Source organism: Pipra filicauda, unplaced genomic scaffold (genome assembly GCF_003945595.2).
Source record: "Pipra filicauda isolate LSUMZ 115617 unplaced genomic scaffold, ASM394559v2 scaffold200_size1382263_pilon, whole genome shotgun sequence".
Taxonomy (NCBI): domain Eukaryota; kingdom Metazoa; phylum Chordata; class Aves; order Passeriformes; family Pipridae; genus Pipra; species Pipra filicauda.
The window spans coordinates 582,904-599,979 of record NW_024104311.1 but is presented as its reverse complement, the minus strand read 5'-3'; the positions used below and the strand labels follow the sequence as shown (position 1 = coordinate 599,979).

The window sequence follows — 17,076 nt, the reverse complement described above, 5'->3', positions numbered from 1 at the left end:
CCTCACAAACCACTAAGCATCTGGCTTGGGGGACCATGCCTGATTACAGCATCCTCTCAGAGGTAAGCACAGGGTACATCACTAACTGCCACTAAAGAATTAAACACAGGAAGGTAGGAGGATTATCTCCATGCTGCTTATTGCACTCCTAAACTGAAGCACGCCACCACTGTGATAAAAGTAATTAGAGTCCACGTGAATAGTTAAAACAAGTCATGCATTACTTAAGCTTGGACTTGCTGCAAACTTTCAGTGAGTGCTCTGGTTCTGTTCAGAAAGTTTTACTGGCTGCCCAAAGACAAGGTTAACCAAGACTTGTCACCCTCACACATATTTCTATAAGCTCTTTGGCACTCAGCCAGACCACTGGCACAGAAAAGTCTGATTTACACCCATTGTGCTGCTGTTGAGGGGAGGTTAAACAGAGAGCTGTTTTACAGAATGTTGTAATTTGGATTGTTTAGTCTTTATTGATCTGAATATCTCGGTATGGTCAAAGGGCTGATTTATCTAGGCACAAGATAGGCAAGATCAAGGTCTCAAAGCCAATTGAAAAATAACTTTAGTAGTACAAATTTCATTGTGAAATATTTATCTTAAATAGCTCATGTATTATAATGACTTCATATTTTGATCGAAACTTGTGTATGTTTCCCCTTTCTGGTCTCTGGTATGTTCTGGGAAACTTTCTAAGACTCTCAGTTTATGTGTATTGTTACAACTAAAACTACTACTAGTCTAAACTCAGGTTTAAAGAATATTTTTATTTTCAAAAGAAGATATAAAGAAGTAAAGCAGAAATTTCAGTCCTATTTTTGTCTGATGTTGACCAATTATAAAGCTGGAGAACAATCTGGGGGTTTTTTCCAATTAAAAATACTTTTTACAATAAGATAATTATAAAACTTGACCACTTGAACAAATTTAAAATCAGCTCTCATCCTGTAAACTTTTTTTTTTTTGCTTGTTCTGGTCCTTTTAAAATAAAACCAGATTTATTTATACTTTTCAGAGAAGAGAAATAGGTTTTATTGACCACAAGTCCATTTCTTCTCTTATAAAACACTTTTGTTTTCACTGAAGTTTTTTTTTCCCTGGAGTTCATCAGAATTTTCAAAAGACTCCATAACCCTAATACAGATTTCAGTATTAATATATCTTCAAAGACAAATATTCTTGCTGACGCCTGAAAATCTGTCTAATGCAGTTTTACACTTTTTTGGATGTCTTTTAGTTGTTAAGAAAGACAATCTGGCTGCATTATAAGTTTGAGGCTTTATTCTTCGTCCTTGTCGTCCCCAGATAAAAGGTGGAAAAAGGCGTGCAATGTTTACATTAACACACTTTTATCACACTTAGAGCATTGATTTCTAGGGTACAGAAATGAAGGCACACAGGATCTACTTTTTATACTGTTACACACATTTTTTAAATTTACACACTCCTTTCAAACCTTTTAATAACACACTATTATTGTTAAATATATACCAGTATATATTCTATAAGTAGTGTTAGCTTAAAACCGTTTTCTCTATCTTATTTTTATCTTTAAGTGCAGGTACTCATCACAGGTATTCCTCCGCAGCAATTAGCAGCTTCTTTTCTCTCCTTCCCAGGCTGCCCAAGGTCTTTTAGTGGATTCCTGTGTTATCTCAGAGGCCTCTGGCTGAGCTGCTGTTTCAGAGCCTCTAACCGGAACATCTGTTTGGTTCCCTACATATTCTCTCCTTCCCTTAAACCCTCTTACACAGACCTGTCAGCATAAAAAAGAGTCAATGAAACAAGATTAGTGACACATTATTTATATAGCCTAGAAGTATCCCACCTTTAAGATGCTCTTTATTCACTGTTTGGTAGCATGTTCAAGATTATAAAATGAATGGGCTTTAATGACATTTATAAGTAACGATCTAACTGTGCATTTACCTTTCTTGCAGATAATGTAAAACAGTTTGTGAAATGTAACTTTGCTTCTTCTCTAATGATGTTTTCAGCATGAGACTCATTTGTTCATGTTGTATGTGCAAGACAGTACAAATCTAGAAGAACAAAAATCAAGGTTTAAGTCAGAAAAAGGGGTTGAAAAATGACAGCAGATGGAACCTGGCTTCATTTCATGGTAAAAAAATCTGTTAATGCTACAGGTCGTTCATCTGGATTCATCATTGCTTTGTTGGCTGACAAGCTGGAGGAATTTCTTATTTGTGGCAATGTTGCTTACTCTTGCTTTAAAAGCCTAAGATCGAAAGCAATGCAACTACTAAGAATAGGGGTGGCAAAAGTTCTAATCATAAGCCAACAAAAGCCTGTTAAATCAGCTTCATCTGAAAGTGGCTCAGGGCTGATGACAAGAAAGAAGGCACTCTCCTAGAAGTAGATGGTACAGCCTCAGAGAAAAATATGTGCAAGTCAGATGGTACAAGCCTACAAGGCAAGGTGTAAAACCATTAGTAGTGGGATAATCTGCCTTTCAGGATTTAATCTTTCTGCACTAGGGTGAAGTCAAGCTCTTTGTCCATTCCATTTAATCTTCTCTTGGATGATGTTTCCAGGTATGAGATTAAATAGTTCTGCTGCAGTGTAGAAATTGGTCTGAAATGGAAAGTCGTAGTTGTAGGGCAAGCAATATAAACAAATCTGCAACATAACTAAAAAATTGTCCCCGGTTCTGCATTAGGATTAAGTGATGCCTATAGTTAGGTAGCTCGTGGGTAAATATTAGAGCTGGACATGGAATTACAACGATGAAAATTTGAAATTTTCACTATACACCGAGGTCACATTAGCTTTTTTGGATGCCAGTGCCATGCTGGGAGCTGGTATATGGCTAATATGCACCATGTCCTTCAGTTTCTCCTCCTCTGAGTTTCTGCTTCTCACATCAGTGGGAATTTAGGCAAACTGCATTTAACTAGACTAAATGCATCCTGTTTATTCATTCACAGCATACTGATTCTGTTCATTGAATTTCAACTTTCCTCCCTATAGTCCATTTCTCTTTTATCTTCTGTGAAATGTGCTATTTTTCGTTTTAGCCCTTTCATATAAATGTGAAATAGTGAAGTGCCATGGCTCTAATTGCTGTCTTCACCTACCTAAAATGAAGTTGCAGAGGAGCCAGGACCAGGCTTTCCTCAGAGGACCATAGTGAAAGTAGGAGAGACAACAGGCACAGGCTGCAGGACAAGAAAATTCCAAGAGACGGCAACAAGGAAAGTTTCACAGGTCAAAGCCTGGAAGGGGCTGGTGGTGATATGTAAATATATGCCTTTCTCTGCCCTGCCCTCCGAGGTGGCTTGCAGACGTGCTTCCAGGCAGAAGCTGAGAGGTTAAACATGCCTTCCAGATAAATTGCCATGAGGTGCTATTATTTATTTCTGCCGACTACAAAAGTAGTCACAGTTAAAAAGTGGGCATCTGGTGTTTAGAGGATTGAAGTTACTTTACCAGGCTTCAGGTCCTTCAGGTCCTTCCCACGCAGGTGGTATTTTTCGGGCTGTATGGCTGAGAATTGCTCCACGCTGCACCATCTCCATCCCGCCAGTGCCCACAGAGGGCACTTGCCGAAAGAGCAGAGCCCCACCTGGGGGCAGGAAAAGTAAGGTCAGGCTAATTCCATGCCCACAGTTCCTGCGGTGTTGAAATGGAGCCCGGGAACACGCCGAGGAGTTGCCTACGAATGAAAATTTCCCCCGCAGCAAATAGAAGAGTTTTTCCTAGGAGCAAGACTGAGGTTTAATGCAACTCCGAATTTCGGGTTCCGAGTGCAGCCTGCCCAGAACTCCTTTGCACCAGCAGTGCCCAGGCAGGGACCAAATGTTCAGCTCCTACACACCTCCTCTGGAACGTGAACTTCCCCCTCCTGGACCTCAAAGCTGTGACCACCACACATGAGTAGCTCCAAGGCCACCAGCAGCTCCCAGTGATCCCCACGACCCGTTTGGAAACCCGCTGAGAGACTCACAAGCTTATTTGTACCACATAAAACCAGACACTGATGTACGGCGTGTTGGCACCCCGGGGGCTGCAGCAGGGCTCTGTGAGGGAGCTCCGTGCCAGACACTGGTGATTCCACCTGGCTCCAACCCACCCACCGCAGGGCAGGGCCGAGCCCACAGCCGAGGTGGGGGCACCTCGGCAAAATGTACTTAAGATGGGAGAAAACACTGCACGACAGAGTGTGAGGGGAAAAACAGCCCTGTGAACATCGAGAGGAGGTGGAAGCAGGGAGGTAGAAGAGTTGGTAACAAAGGAGGGAAGAAGTCTGGGAAGGAGTGGGAGGAAGGGGTTCAAGTCTTTGTTTCTCACCATGCAACTATATTAATTGGTAATGAATTAATATTCCTCAGATCAAGTCTATTTTGCTTATGGTGGCAATTGGCAAGTGACAGTAAGCATAGGAATACCTGTCAAATGCCTGCTGTAAGTAGTGTTAGGAGCCCTCCAGTCAGTCAATCTGTCTAGTTTTCCCTGAATTTGGCATCTTGCTTTCTTTTGTTAGTGTTGCTATATGCAGGTGAGAAGAAGAGACACAAGAAGCATGCAGGGGACCTGCAAAATCCCTGTGAATAACTGATACTTCTTTTGCACCTTCGGAGGTGCTTGGATAGTAGAGTTCCATTGGAATTAATTGCAACCTACCAAAATATAAGCAAACACAATGCAGAATAATCTATAAAGATCCCATACAGTCATCAGAAACCATAACTTGTACTAAAGCCTATATCCTGTACTCAGTATTAAATCAATGAGAATTATCTCAGTGTTTTAACTTAAAATGAACTTGCAATTCCACGGACAGAGAGTGTTTTAAATCAAAACAGGTTGTGTAGGATCACCACCTTTACCCCCACTAAGCATAACTTGCCTGACTATCAGAACGATGCCAATAAATATGTCTTACCTGAGCAAGGGTTGAGAACAAACTCAAGTCCTTCTTGGAAAATACATCAAAACTGCCTGTCTAATGCCTAAGTCTTTGCGATAGTTAAAACAATTCCTGAGGTTATCATGCATTCTTAACTAATTTTGAGCCAGGAATTATTGGGCCAGCAACATCGAAAGACATAGGAGAAACAGCAACAAGTGTCTGTATATTTTACTTGCTTATTACTGTCTTGAAGGCTGGTAACAGAACTGAAGTACTCTGATGTGTCCTGAAAGCATTACTGAAATCAGCTAACAACCTAAATAATTACGTCTAAAATGCTGTACCAGGACTCAAGGATGCTCAGTATGGGCATCTTTTACAAAAGACTTAGATCTAAGCTGATTTTGTCCCTAGTTTGCCCAGAATTTGGAACATCACAATTACAGTCTGTAGACCTGTCCCTCCGTACAACGTAGAAACTAAACTGACAAACTGGTTTTATTAAAATAAGAAGTGCTACATTCTCAGACAGGGTCAACCCACAACACTGCATCACACCATGTAACCCTGCCATCATAGCATAAGCATTAATGGCTGTAGATATTATAATGGAGAAGTACACACAAGCTCATATATAAACAATTTTAGGTGTCTTCATTTCAATCCAAATGAAGAAGATAAATAAAAAATAACACAATAGAAGTTCTCATCAACAATTTACTGAAATATCAGGAAATGACCCATCAGTTGGACTAGACCTGGAACATTACAGGGTATGTCTACCTTAGTGGTCTGGAACAGGAATATGTTTTTAAAATGAATTTCTTAAACTGTGCTTTGGCTCCCATCACAGTGTGATCTTGGAGTGTACCATCTGGATTCTTTCCGGATGAAATTAAACTGAAAAATGTGCTCCAAGAGTGCACAAATGCAGTGTAAATGGCATTCAGTCCACACAACCACTCTTGAGCTAGGCTGAAGTTAACCCTGTCCCAAACACATACAGAGCTGATGACAAGGCTTCAGTACCAATTGATCTTCTGCTCACATTCATTGCTGCTGTACCATACCTTTACTAAAAAGGTATGACCATCAGCTATTAGGCTTATCACCAGCAAGTACTGCTAGAGTCACTCCCTACAGCTTCTGCATCTTTGCTTGTGGAACTTTTGAACAGCATTATACAACAACTTTCCTCATATTCTGAAAAAAAATTTCACTTAGCAAAGGAATTAAGATCAACAACTACAGGGTTTTCCAAACTTTTGTATTAAACTAATCTGAGATTAAACCAAGGACTAAACTGCAATTGCAACTGACATTAGGAAGGCAGGTGACTGATAAGATACCGTAGATCAGTACAAACTTTGTATACCTGGCAATGAGGGAAAAGTGTTTGTAGTGCTGAAAACTTCAGTCACACTGAAGCTGAGGAGACTGATGAGTTTTCAAGTGGGCAACTTGTCCATCAAATATCCAATGAGTGTGCTCACTGCATTCCAATATCAAGCAGCATCTTATTTCTCAACCCACAGCTAATGCAGGAATAAAATTGTGCCATTCAGGATTGAGCACAAGTCTTTTTATGTAAGTTATGTCATTAATATAGAACTATAAATAACAGATACAAAACCCCAAGATAACATCCTGCAGAGCAGCTTTTCAAGGCATAAGTGCCATTTATTGAAGTGATTAAAAACACTTTAAATTCCTTTGTCTAGTTGTCTGTGGAAACCACAGACTTGAAAAAAAAAAAGAGGAAAAGAAACAACATTTTGAGTTTAGCTGGTTCTAGGCCTTAGATAGGAACTATATCAGGTTTGTGTGATGGTTTACTACCTCTCCTTTACATCTCCATTCTTTTGTTTATAAACACAAACAAAATACACCTTTGCATGAGGCATTTGTGTTAACATATAAAATATAGAGAATTTATCTTCCAAGAAAAGTACGAATTATGTTTGCAAGCCCCAACTTTCATTCATGAGACAACAGGACAATGCGACCACATAAAAAGTTTATTTGATTAGAACAGATCCTCTAGATACAGTGGTTAAACAAAAATACCATTTGGCAATAAATTTATTTCCTAAGTCAGTAATAAAATTGCAGCTTAATTATAAAGGTACAAGGCACAGGCAAGGCATTGATGTCCAGTAGAACTGGCAAGAGAAACTCCTCCCAACTCCTCCCTCCTACCTTGTTTAAAAACCACTTGTTTCATTTGCTGACAGTGATATTAAAAACAATAAAGGCATAAATTGGAAGCAATCATCATATAAAATCTGATCTGGATCTCAGAAATCCTCAGCAGCAGCAGAACATGCTGAAAGCAGTCAGTCACTAGCTCACATTTCTCTCTTCTTCACTCTTACACACACCATGCTTGCTGCCATTTCACTTGCTTAAAATTAGCAGAAAACATCTCAGGATGAAGGAAGGAAAGAGCAGGCTAGTATTAAAGTGTTATAAAATATACCTGCCTACTGTATTTTGTATAAGAGCACTAGACACTGCCCATAGAAAGGCCTCTCGAACACCCCTTTGCCTTCCTGTGCAGTGTAACTGTCTGTGCGTGGTCTGGCCGCTCTCTGACCCCGAGCACAGCTGTGGCTTGGCCCCGCACACTAATTCGCTTTCACATCATAGTACATGCGCAGAACTCTTCTCACAGTCTCCACGTATTTATCATCAGGAACAGGTTTCCTCTGGCTTCCTGGCTCTAGGAATTTCTTGATTGTGGGGATGCTGCTTATCCTTGCTTTAAATGCCTAGAAGGCAAACAGTAAGTATGTCGTATTTAAAGAACAGAAAGTAACACAAGAAAAAACCAATTTTACTGATTTGTGTAACATCCTTTAACAAGCTGTACATGGAGACAAGACGGAGAATACAGTCCTAGCAGTGGATGGATTTTACTCCCCCTCACTTCAACCCTGTTATTTTCCACAGTAATAAATCAGCCCTCTTGGGATAAAGTGGAAACAGTTATCTGTGATTTCTGATGTGTATATTACTCAAATCAGTTCTTGTGATCCAGAAAATATATTCTGCTTAAAGGTATCACAGAACTGGTGAGGAGAGGAAAAAAAGGGAGGGTGCATTTTTTCAGATGTGTACAGGGTTTACTTTAGAAAATAACAGATTCTCTAGATGAAATATATTACAAGGCTCTTCCTAAAGCAAAAAGAATGAGACTACAATGAGAAGGTGACAAATGTTTCATGGAATTATCCACACATAACACATCATTTATCACATTTACAGACGTATGAGCATATTGTTAGTGCAAGGTACCTGTAACTGAGGAAAGCCTGAGAGGACATCTGACTTCTTCTCTTCTACCATTAAAATGGCTTCAAGAAGATGAACATCTGCCCAGCTAAAACTGTTACCAACAAGAAAGTCACGGTCTTTCAAAACCTAGAAATGTCATAGATGAAAATGTTCAGATCTGGACAGCCAGCTGGGGTTCATGTTTCCAAAACTCACAGGCACACCTTTTTTAACCTTACTGTCTCCTTTTCACCCTTCTGTCCCATGCAATTACTAGGTGGGGGGATGTGGGCCTAGTGCCTGCAATCACTTTTCATTCTGCAGCTGTAATCTAAGATCCCAGGGTTTTCCTTACCCGTTGTTCCTTCCTATAGCCCTACGTAACCCTGTGTACTGGACTACAAGGTTAGATACCTTCTTGGTATTCACACCTTTAAAGTCTAATAAATCTTGAATTTTTCTGTATGCAGTTACAGCTTCAGTGGAAAAACAGAGAATGTAAGACATGATCAGCCTAAAACACTGGGGCTAAGATTTAACAAGTGGAATCTAGGGCAGAATGCCCTCTGACAGCCACTACAGGAGATGTGGCAAAGTGAAAAACTGTCTTCTTTTTAGTCTTTAAAACGGAGAAGCAGCTATTCCTGCCAGATCATCCTGTCCAGTGAGAGTATCTCTTGAGTCCCATCTCTCGAAGTATCAAACTTAGAAAAAGTATCAAGTTAGAAAAACACCAAGATTCCAGTATGGCTTAATCAGCAGGCTTAAGCAGATTCCAGAATGGCTTGAAGACAGCTGTGTATTGCTGTTGAAGTGTTAAACAAAGATGACAATTAGCACTGCTTTTGCAGGGTGAGTTACTGAGGTGAGTTGACCCTGGCTGGACACCAGCTGTCCACCAAAGCCGCTCTACTGTTTTCCTCCTCAGCTGGGCATGGGAGAGAAAACATACTGAAAGGCCCCAATTTGTCTCATACTGCTCTGACCACCTTCTCCTCTCACCAGCCTGCAGACAGTATTATGTCCTGCTTTAAAGTACTGAACTGACACTTTTGTTTCTTCTGCCTTTGTTAAAATACCCAGTTTCCCATTGCTATCCCCCCAGAAAAATGTAAGAAAATAACCCTCCTACACACCTTTTCATATGCTGGGAAGTATCTGCTTGTTGCCTTTTGAACAATAAAAGCACGTTGTTTCTCTTTATCCTCAGCTGATAAGAAAGGGAACATCAAAATGAAGCCCATAAGGTCATCGGTTCCTCCAACATACATATCAATCCTTGAAACCAAAGCATAGAAAATTAGAAGGCACCTCTACAAGAAGAATTTTATTAGATTTGTGTTATGAGAGTAAAAACTGAAATTCCCATTCCTCTCATGAAAATTATTTTGCAATTAAAAAAAGTATGTTACAGTCTGAGTCTCACTTGTATTTGTAGTGTTGTTGGCCCTTAACTTGCTTCATTGGGCAGGATTAAGCAGGATTGTACAGAGGTTAAAAAAGAGTAAATTTGGTGTTACAGATCACTTCAGAATCACCAAAGAAATACACAGCACCATAAGAAGTCATCTACAGTTGACTTAATCCTCTGGCTTCAGAGTTTCATCCAAAGTCCAAGTGGTGCCAAACAGATTAATAATAGGGTTGGAAACCTGAAGCGTACCCGGTTCTGCTTCCAGCTAAATTATCAGTACAGCAGTTCTTCGGACTGTCCTTTTTATCCATTTTTCCAGAGCTATGAGAGCAGTTTTGTACTGTAGACTAGACTCGCATTTAAATTAAGTCCTACGAATATGGATAAAATATCTGGTAAAATTGTCTGATAAAATCTTTAACCATCCTTTATTGTAAAAGATTTGAGTTCCTGCTGTGTAATAAGGCTAATAATGTTTTTTGTTGTCAAACAACAGCTTCTCAACAAAGCCTCCTTAAGACTGAAAAAGCTCTGAGCAATAAGAAGCTATCAGATATTCCTGCCAGGCTTAATGCCTGTCAGCTTCTAGCCTGCATTTATCCAGTCTTCCAAAACTGCTCTTATTCACTGCACCAGTACTTAAACCCGGAGGTACTCACAGCAAGTCTTCCTTGAAACAATGATGCTTCTTGCCTCCCTCCACCCCCTGCCATGGCCCACCCAAAACCAAATAAACAAATATATTTCATTTATATTTGCTAATAAGATGGCAGGAACAGGCTCCAGCCTTAATCTAAAACTCAATGGAAGAGAATTCTGCTTGAAGGAGGAGTATATATGGAATGCAACCTACAGGAAATGATGGTTGGTAACAGCACAAAGAAGCTACAAGCTATGACTGAGGTTCTTGTCTGAATACTTATTCTTTTTTGTTACTTGCTAGAACCTGCTTCATCCAATTCTTCCAATCATTTGCACCATGTAATAGCAGGTTACTGTAAAGTTGCTGCTTTACTAGCTGACCTTCAGTTTTCCTTCATTTGAAAACCAATAGGAAGTGGACATTTAAAATGCTACATATTGAGGTAGCCCAATCACATTTTTTTTTCTTCACAGTCGCAACATCAAGACCTGGCTTTAATTTCATATGAAATCAGTAATTTTTCAATAGCTTTTAGCTGTTCTCTCCCCAGCTCCTGAGGACCTAAACAACACACTTTTTTCAGTACAGTGGAACATCACACGGTCACAGACAATGTGAATGACAGATCTTATTTTGCAGCAAAAGTTAAAAACTGTTTCTTTCCCAAGTTTTCTGTTTACAAAAGTAGTTCAGCATTTACACAGCTGTCACTTCTCGAATATTTGTGTCAGGCTATATTAATCTTTCACTAAAACACAGTAAAACCCTGACTCAAATATTTTTATGTAAAAACGTTAGAAGAAATCAATTGTTTGGCATCTAACTGTAGTCTCTCAGGCTCACTGCAAGTTTTGTGTCACTGAGGCACACAGATGATTCTCTGTGTGTGAGTATGCAAGTATGCAATTAATTCTAGATAGATCTGAGTTACTGTAATAAATTCAAGAACTGTTACATACAGGGCTCTCTCCTTCAGGTCCTTCCCGTAGAGGTTGTACTTTGCTGCTATGTAGCTGAGGATGGCTCTGGTCTGCACCATCCTCATCCCATCGATCTCCACCATGGGCACTTGCTGAAACAGCAGGGATCCACCTAAAGGGAAGACACACATTACTCAACTGATCTAGTAACTCCATGTCAGATTTCTTGCTGTCTTCAGAAGATCTGAACTTTTATGATGAGCTTGCTGTGGGTAGTCATTGTATTAAACTGGAGTTCTTCCATGCACACAATAAATTACAGTGGCGCAGATGAATTAAACTGCAGAAACAATTACTGTGGATTAACATCTTTTCTTTAAAAAAAATTAACTGAATTTGCAGTCAGGTCTGGGTACAGCAGCTTTTATACTGAAATTGAATTACAGTGGAGACAATCATGCTAAACGTATCAGCTGAGTGAAAAGTGTCTGATTCTAAATAATGTAAAAAATTCTGTTCCACTGTTCCATTATTTGAAGCCTATTTGACGCAAATGTCAGATTCACAAATTTCTGTCTTATGGTGAGTATTTAAAAGCTAAATCAGGACATTCAATGAAATTTTAGGATACATTTTTTAAAGTTAGTCAAGCCCAGGGTAAGTTTGTGGGACCAGGTGGGACAGGTAAGACAAATGGAGAACAAAAGAATCCAGAGCTGAGAAACCCTCCATGTTGGAAAGACATTAAATTTTCAATTGCATCTGTCTGCACAGGAAAAAAAATTAGCCTCTGCAGCTGCTTACACCTCTCATCTTTATTGTGGGGAAAAGAAAGTCCCACACAGTCTTCAAAGACTTCATACATCTCCTCTAATAAAAGTCTGGTTACACTTTCCTTGAGACTCCATGGGGACTCACCTTGCAGGAGCTTCTCATATTGCTCTCGGGTTTCCAAAAACTCTTCTTCAAACTGACCAAAGGGAGTGAGGAAGGAGAAGTAAGCATCTTTTCACATTTCTAGAAAAGATAAACTTTTAAAGCACCACAAAAGGAAGAGATTATACATTATGGTTCCTTCCATTCCAGATATGGCTCTAAGGGAGAAAATACCAAGGACAGAAGTGCTGGTAAAATCTCTTGTGACTGTCATATTTGATAAATGCTGTTGAAGGCAACCCTAGCAGAAGAACAGGCAACAAGAACTGCAGTGAGGATGATTTGTTTGGTATTGAAAAGGCAATTCAGTGTGAAACCATCAAGAGTACAGTCTAAGCTGTCCTTAAGATGCTCTCTGGAATGTGGAAAAAAAGCTCTGCTGTGGGATATTTAGATTTGGGAGCTAGACAGGAACAAATTCTTAGGAAGTTAAAGCTTTTACAAAATAATGTAATAGTTGTAAGCTCTGCAGGAACTTTAGTACAGAAGCATGTTTAGGACACCTAAAGATGAATTACTCACAAGATGAGAAACAAAAAGATACAGAATTGCCTGTGATCAGAATGATGTAGTTATATTCAATATGGTTGAGGATGGCTGGTCCAATCAGTGCTACTTAAAGAGAAACTGAGTTCAAGATTAAGATACCAAAGTTAGACATTTAAATGTACGTGTCTGCATGCTATGGTCAATGCAGAACATGGAGACTACAAAATTATTGATGTTACCAATCCCTAGATGCCTAGCTCAGTCAGCCTCTCTCATAATATCTGTGCCACTTATGTTAATAACTAAGACTTGCTATATTAGGTAAACCCCAGAAGATTAGGCCTACTAATAAATACACTGCCAGTGTTTAACCATAGCAAGTGTGATCACAGTCTAAAACTCAAAACCCAGGTTTCTGCTGATGAGAAGCTGGGAAAAGAATATCCCAAGATAAAATGTAGTAACTGGTACCCATCAACAGCTTTTTTTTAATTTGAAAAAGAAACCAACCAAAAATAAAAAGAGAAGAGAGAGGGACTTAAAACATAGGAACAAACAATGCAGGGAAGCAGCCAGCTGTGTCTTCTGTAAGGTTTTTAAACAAAGACTGGTGGTCTTTTTGAAAAACTTGTATTCCTCAGCTCAGTACAGGAGTAACTGTATGTACTGTAACAGCTTACTATATAAAAGAGGACACTCGAGGCAACTACTAGTCCTTTCTGTCCTCAAACTGAATTATCAGTTTATCACCAAGAAAGATAGCAAATGAATAAGTAAACTATATGCCATCAAAAAATATTTTCAAGTGGTGTCTTGCTTCTCTGTTTTACCCAAATATTTTTCTTCCCGCTCTGAGATTTCTAATTTCCCTACACGAGTCAGTTTACTCACTTTGTCCTGTTAAGCTTCATCTAAATGATGCAAGCAAGACACAATTTATTTTGTGCTACAGCTTACTGTGGAGGATGCAGCCAGTGGAGCAAAAAACAAAATAAAAATCTCTGTGTGAGCATCCAACTGAAAACAGAAAGACAAGACAAAAGTACATTCATTGCTGTTTTACTTGGCACAGACGACACTTGTCAGGCCAGGAACACATCTATCAGCTCAGCAGCTCTGGGTAGTAAACAAATGCTTAATTAATGATTAAGCATTCTTATGTTAAGCAAGAAACTAGTTTACTGTGCTGCTGCTCAAACCATGCTTTTGTGTGCCTGAGGTAAGAGTATTTAATTACACTGAATAGCCAATGCTCATTTACTACTGTGTCTTGGGATAGCTTTTCTTTTCTGCTAATAACCTGTGATCTGCCACAAAGGCAAGCTTACCGATGTGCAGCTAAGATTTAAAAACACTAAAACAAACCTCGACCCCGGCTGCAGCTAACAACCAACGAATCGGCTCCATCTTGCCTCTTCCATTGAAGTAGTAAAGTTTTGGTTTTCCAGACATGACTTCAAACTTCCTGTTACCTAAAAGAGTTGTAAAATATAATCAGTTAATAATTATAAGAAAATCTTATGGCAGGTGGAATAATAGTTCACACCACAAAAATTTAAGTTAATTTTTGGCAAAATATTTCAGCAGAGTTTCAGTCTCAAATGATTTGGTTTGACTGCTGCACAGTCAATTCAGACTATTTCATAGACTTTTCATCCTCCTGAAATTCAGGAAAAGTAAGCATCAAGTTGCTAAGTAGGAGATAACTGAAAAAAATTAAAAGCCACCACTAAGAAAATCCTTAAAACTTTTAGGAAGTACAAGTTTTAGCACTAGAGTTACACAATCACCACTGAGAGCCAAGTCTTGATCAAAGAGGAGAAGGGGCAGCACACAGCTTTTCCAAAACTAGCAGTCCTTGTATCAAAGAATGCTAAAAGTATCTAAACATTAATTCTACACACGCTTAGGGGAGTATGGAACTGTATTTTCAAGCCTCTACCTCTTCTTTCTAGCGGTGGTGATGCAGGGTAAGTACGCGATCCAGAATCAGTAGAAGAATGGCCTGTTTCTTCTGTAATAATCCAGATTAAAATACAGAGATTCAGTGTTGCACTACTGATCCTTCTACAGGTCACATTTCTTTCTATTAATAAACCCTGTTGCTAAGCAAAACTTCACAGATTTTTCAGTTGATTAAATCCACTGTGCTTTGCAAGCAGCATTTTAGTTTCTTTAATGTCTTCATAAATGAGGCTATTAACTGTTATTCTTTTAATAGACTAGTGTTTAGGTCTCAGCTGGAATTAGATTCCACTGTAGAGCCATAAGCCAAGAGAGCAATCAGATGTTATCATACTGGCATTTCATGTGCAGCACTCCATAATAGCAAGTCCTTGCTGCAACTGAGAGCTCTTTTTCCTCTAGGGAGATTTCTTGTCACTTCAATCCACAGTTCAAGCAACACTGGAAAAGAGCTGGCATGCTAACAATAAACTCCAGTTTCCAATTTTCCAAGAGCTCCTTCATAAGCAGAGGGGAAAAAAAGCCTTGAGCATGCAGGAGGTGCATGTGATCTGCTTGTTAGCCAACAGGCAAGAAAAATATGAGACTGCATCACACCATGGGAATTCAAACAAGCCAGGCTATTTGGCCCATGTCTGTTTAGGGGTCTCCAACTGCTCTTAGGTAAGTCACTGGGAACAAAAACATTGCCAAGCAGTATCTATACTCCTAATAAATATAGTGGTTCATGAGAAACCGACAAAAAGATTGAAGTATCAATGTGAACTACGTGAAATAACAGAATTAAACAGGAGCTGCTTGTAATACAGCTAAATTCACGAAAGTAGGAAAAAAGCCAAAGGCGATTTTTAACTTGTAGTTTAAAAAATTAAATAAACAGAAGAGTCACTTTTCTTCAGTGCACCCTCCTGAGACCTCCTCCTAGCACGCCAGCAGGCAGGTCACAGGACATAAGCAAGTCACACATCGGTGAAGTAAAGGCAAATGGATGGTGAAGGCACAGGGGGTGCTTGTCATGTAAATACCGGGGGATCAACAAGCTTTGGAAAGAACTGTAGCATTCTGGTCCCTAGGACTGAGCCTGCCCTGCAAAACTGGAAGAGATAGTCCAACTTGTGAACTGAAATCAGATGAAACGAGCAGTCCGGGGATGGGCAAAGCGCTTCTCCCTTCCCCGGTCTTCTCACTACAGGGAGGGAAAGCGACAATTTGCAGCCAGGAGCCACAATCGCAGTTAGATTGCTGCCCATTCTCAGCCTTGCTCAACAGCAAAAGGGACTTGGGGGAAAAAAGGATCTGAATTTACTCCCTTGTGATTTATGAAGGCCATCTGGGCTAACAAGGGGAACAAGGGAACATAGATATCAGTGCAAGAAGCAATTGCTTCCACGCTAGCTACGGACCAGAAGGACATCGGTGAAGAGGCCCAGGGGACCAGCTGTTCCTGGCATGTCTCACGGATTCAAGATTCCAGGGCCCGATTTTCCCTGCCTGCTTTCAGCGGCCGCTGTTCCTCCCCGCACCTCGGAACACCAACCCGGGCACATCTCTGCTCAGGTGCGACAGGCGGCACCTCCGGGCCATCGGCTCCCCCCCCCAACTGGGGACAAGCTCTGGGCACACACGAGATGAAGAGCGGTCCGCGTGGTTACATGGGGAGCCATCGCGCTCCGTGACCGGGACCCGATCCACGGGTCAGGCACCGAGTGCCAACCAGAGCCGGGCACAGCCCCTTCGCCCCCCGCATCACCGGAGCCAAGCGAGCCAAGGGCCCCGGGGGATCGGGAGAAGAGAACTCCCAGCCCCACGTTACTGACACACAGAACCAGAGCAGCCACCACACGCGAACGCAGCCCCGCGAGCGCACAAGGAGCCCACCTGCCCCTCCGCAGCCGCCCGCGCCGGCCCCGCCCAGCGCCGCGTCACGGCCACGACACAACCGGAAGCCAATTGGAAGCCATTAATCTGCATATTTCGCAAAGGCCTCTAGAAAGAACTATAACCCTCAAAAAAAATCGTTAACACTTTTTCACGCGTCTGTTTTGGAAGGTTTCGTCGATGCACAGCGCTGACTTCAGGGGTTGTATCAAAGAATTGTCAGCCGCAGTAGCACACCGTGAGGTTAAGATGGTCCGAAGTATTGAGGTATAAAATTCGCTGTGCGAGCTTAGCATTTCTGGATGTGAGGGCGATCTGGCTGCGACATCTGTCACCCCATTGATCGCCAGGGTTGATTCGGCTGATCTGGCTGGCTAGGCGGGTGTCCCCTTCCTCCCTCAACGCTCCATGTGCGTCCCTCCCGAAGCTGCGCGCTCGGTCGAAGAGGACGACCTCCCCGATAGAGACGGTACCGTTCATCGGTCAAGGGTATACGGTAGCTGCGCTCCCCTGCTAGAACCTCCAAACAAGCTCAAGGTCCATTTGTAGGAGAACGTAGGGTAGTCAAGCTTCCAAGACTGCAGACACATCCAAGTGAGGCGCTGCATGGGGCAGTTTGCCATTGTTTTGTGCCGCCAAACCCCTTTATCGAACTCTCAGAAAACTGCTCATAATCCCTACTTTC

The 17,076-nt window shown here is 41.0% G+C and overlaps 1 protein-coding gene and 1 long non-coding RNA gene across 3 annotated transcripts; both read right to left on the bottom strand.

Annotated features, from left to right (window-relative positions):
• Positions 1-1,401: 1,401 nt before the first annotated feature.
• On the bottom strand, positions 1,402-3,560 carry LOC113991085. The gene is made up of 3 exons (XR_003541827.2): positions 3,448-3,560; positions 1,927-2,039; positions 1,402-1,753 (listed from the first exon to the last, which is right to left on the bottom strand). It is a non-coding gene; the product is annotated as an uncharacterized LOC113991085 (long non-coding RNA).
• A 3,306-nt stretch (positions 3,561-6,866) lies between these two features.
• LOC113990605 (glutathione S-transferase 3) lies at positions 6,867-16,406 on the bottom strand. Of its 2 annotated transcripts, none has more exons than XM_027726283.2 (7): positions 16,392-16,406; positions 13,914-14,020; positions 12,042-12,093; positions 11,163-11,295; positions 9,283-9,424; positions 8,168-8,293; positions 6,867-7,641 (listed from the first exon to the last, which is right to left on the bottom strand). In XM_027726283.2, the coding sequence occupies exons 2-7, from the start codon at positions 13,998-14,000 to the stop codon at positions 7,498-7,500; spliced, it is 684 nt and encodes a 227-aa protein (XP_027582084.1). In that variant the 5' UTR covers positions 14,001-14,020; positions 16,392-16,406; the 3' UTR covers positions 6,867-7,497. The 2 variants fall into 2 exon arrangements, with proteins under 2 accessions (XP_027582084.1, XP_027582004.1); XM_027726203.2 differs by lacking the exon at positions 16,392-16,406 and adding an exon at positions 14,491-14,771.
• Between the last annotated feature and the right edge of the window lie 670 nt (positions 16,407-17,076).

Excerpts from the sequence above, each read along its gene's own strand:
- LOC113990605 (XM_027726283.2), bottom strand. The coding sequence starts at position 14,000 with ATGTCTGGAAAACCAAAACTTTACTACTTCAATGGAAGAGGCAAGATG. Across the intron at positions 9,425-11,162 it reads GACCTGAAGGAGAGAGCCCT|GATTGATATGTATGTTGGAG; the intron begins GTATGTAACAGT and ends TTTGGTTTCAAG. Across the intron at positions 7,642-8,167 it reads CAGGCTTTCCTCAGTTACAG|GCATTTAAAGCAAGGATAAG; the intron begins GTACCTTGCACT and ends TTTGCCTTCTAG.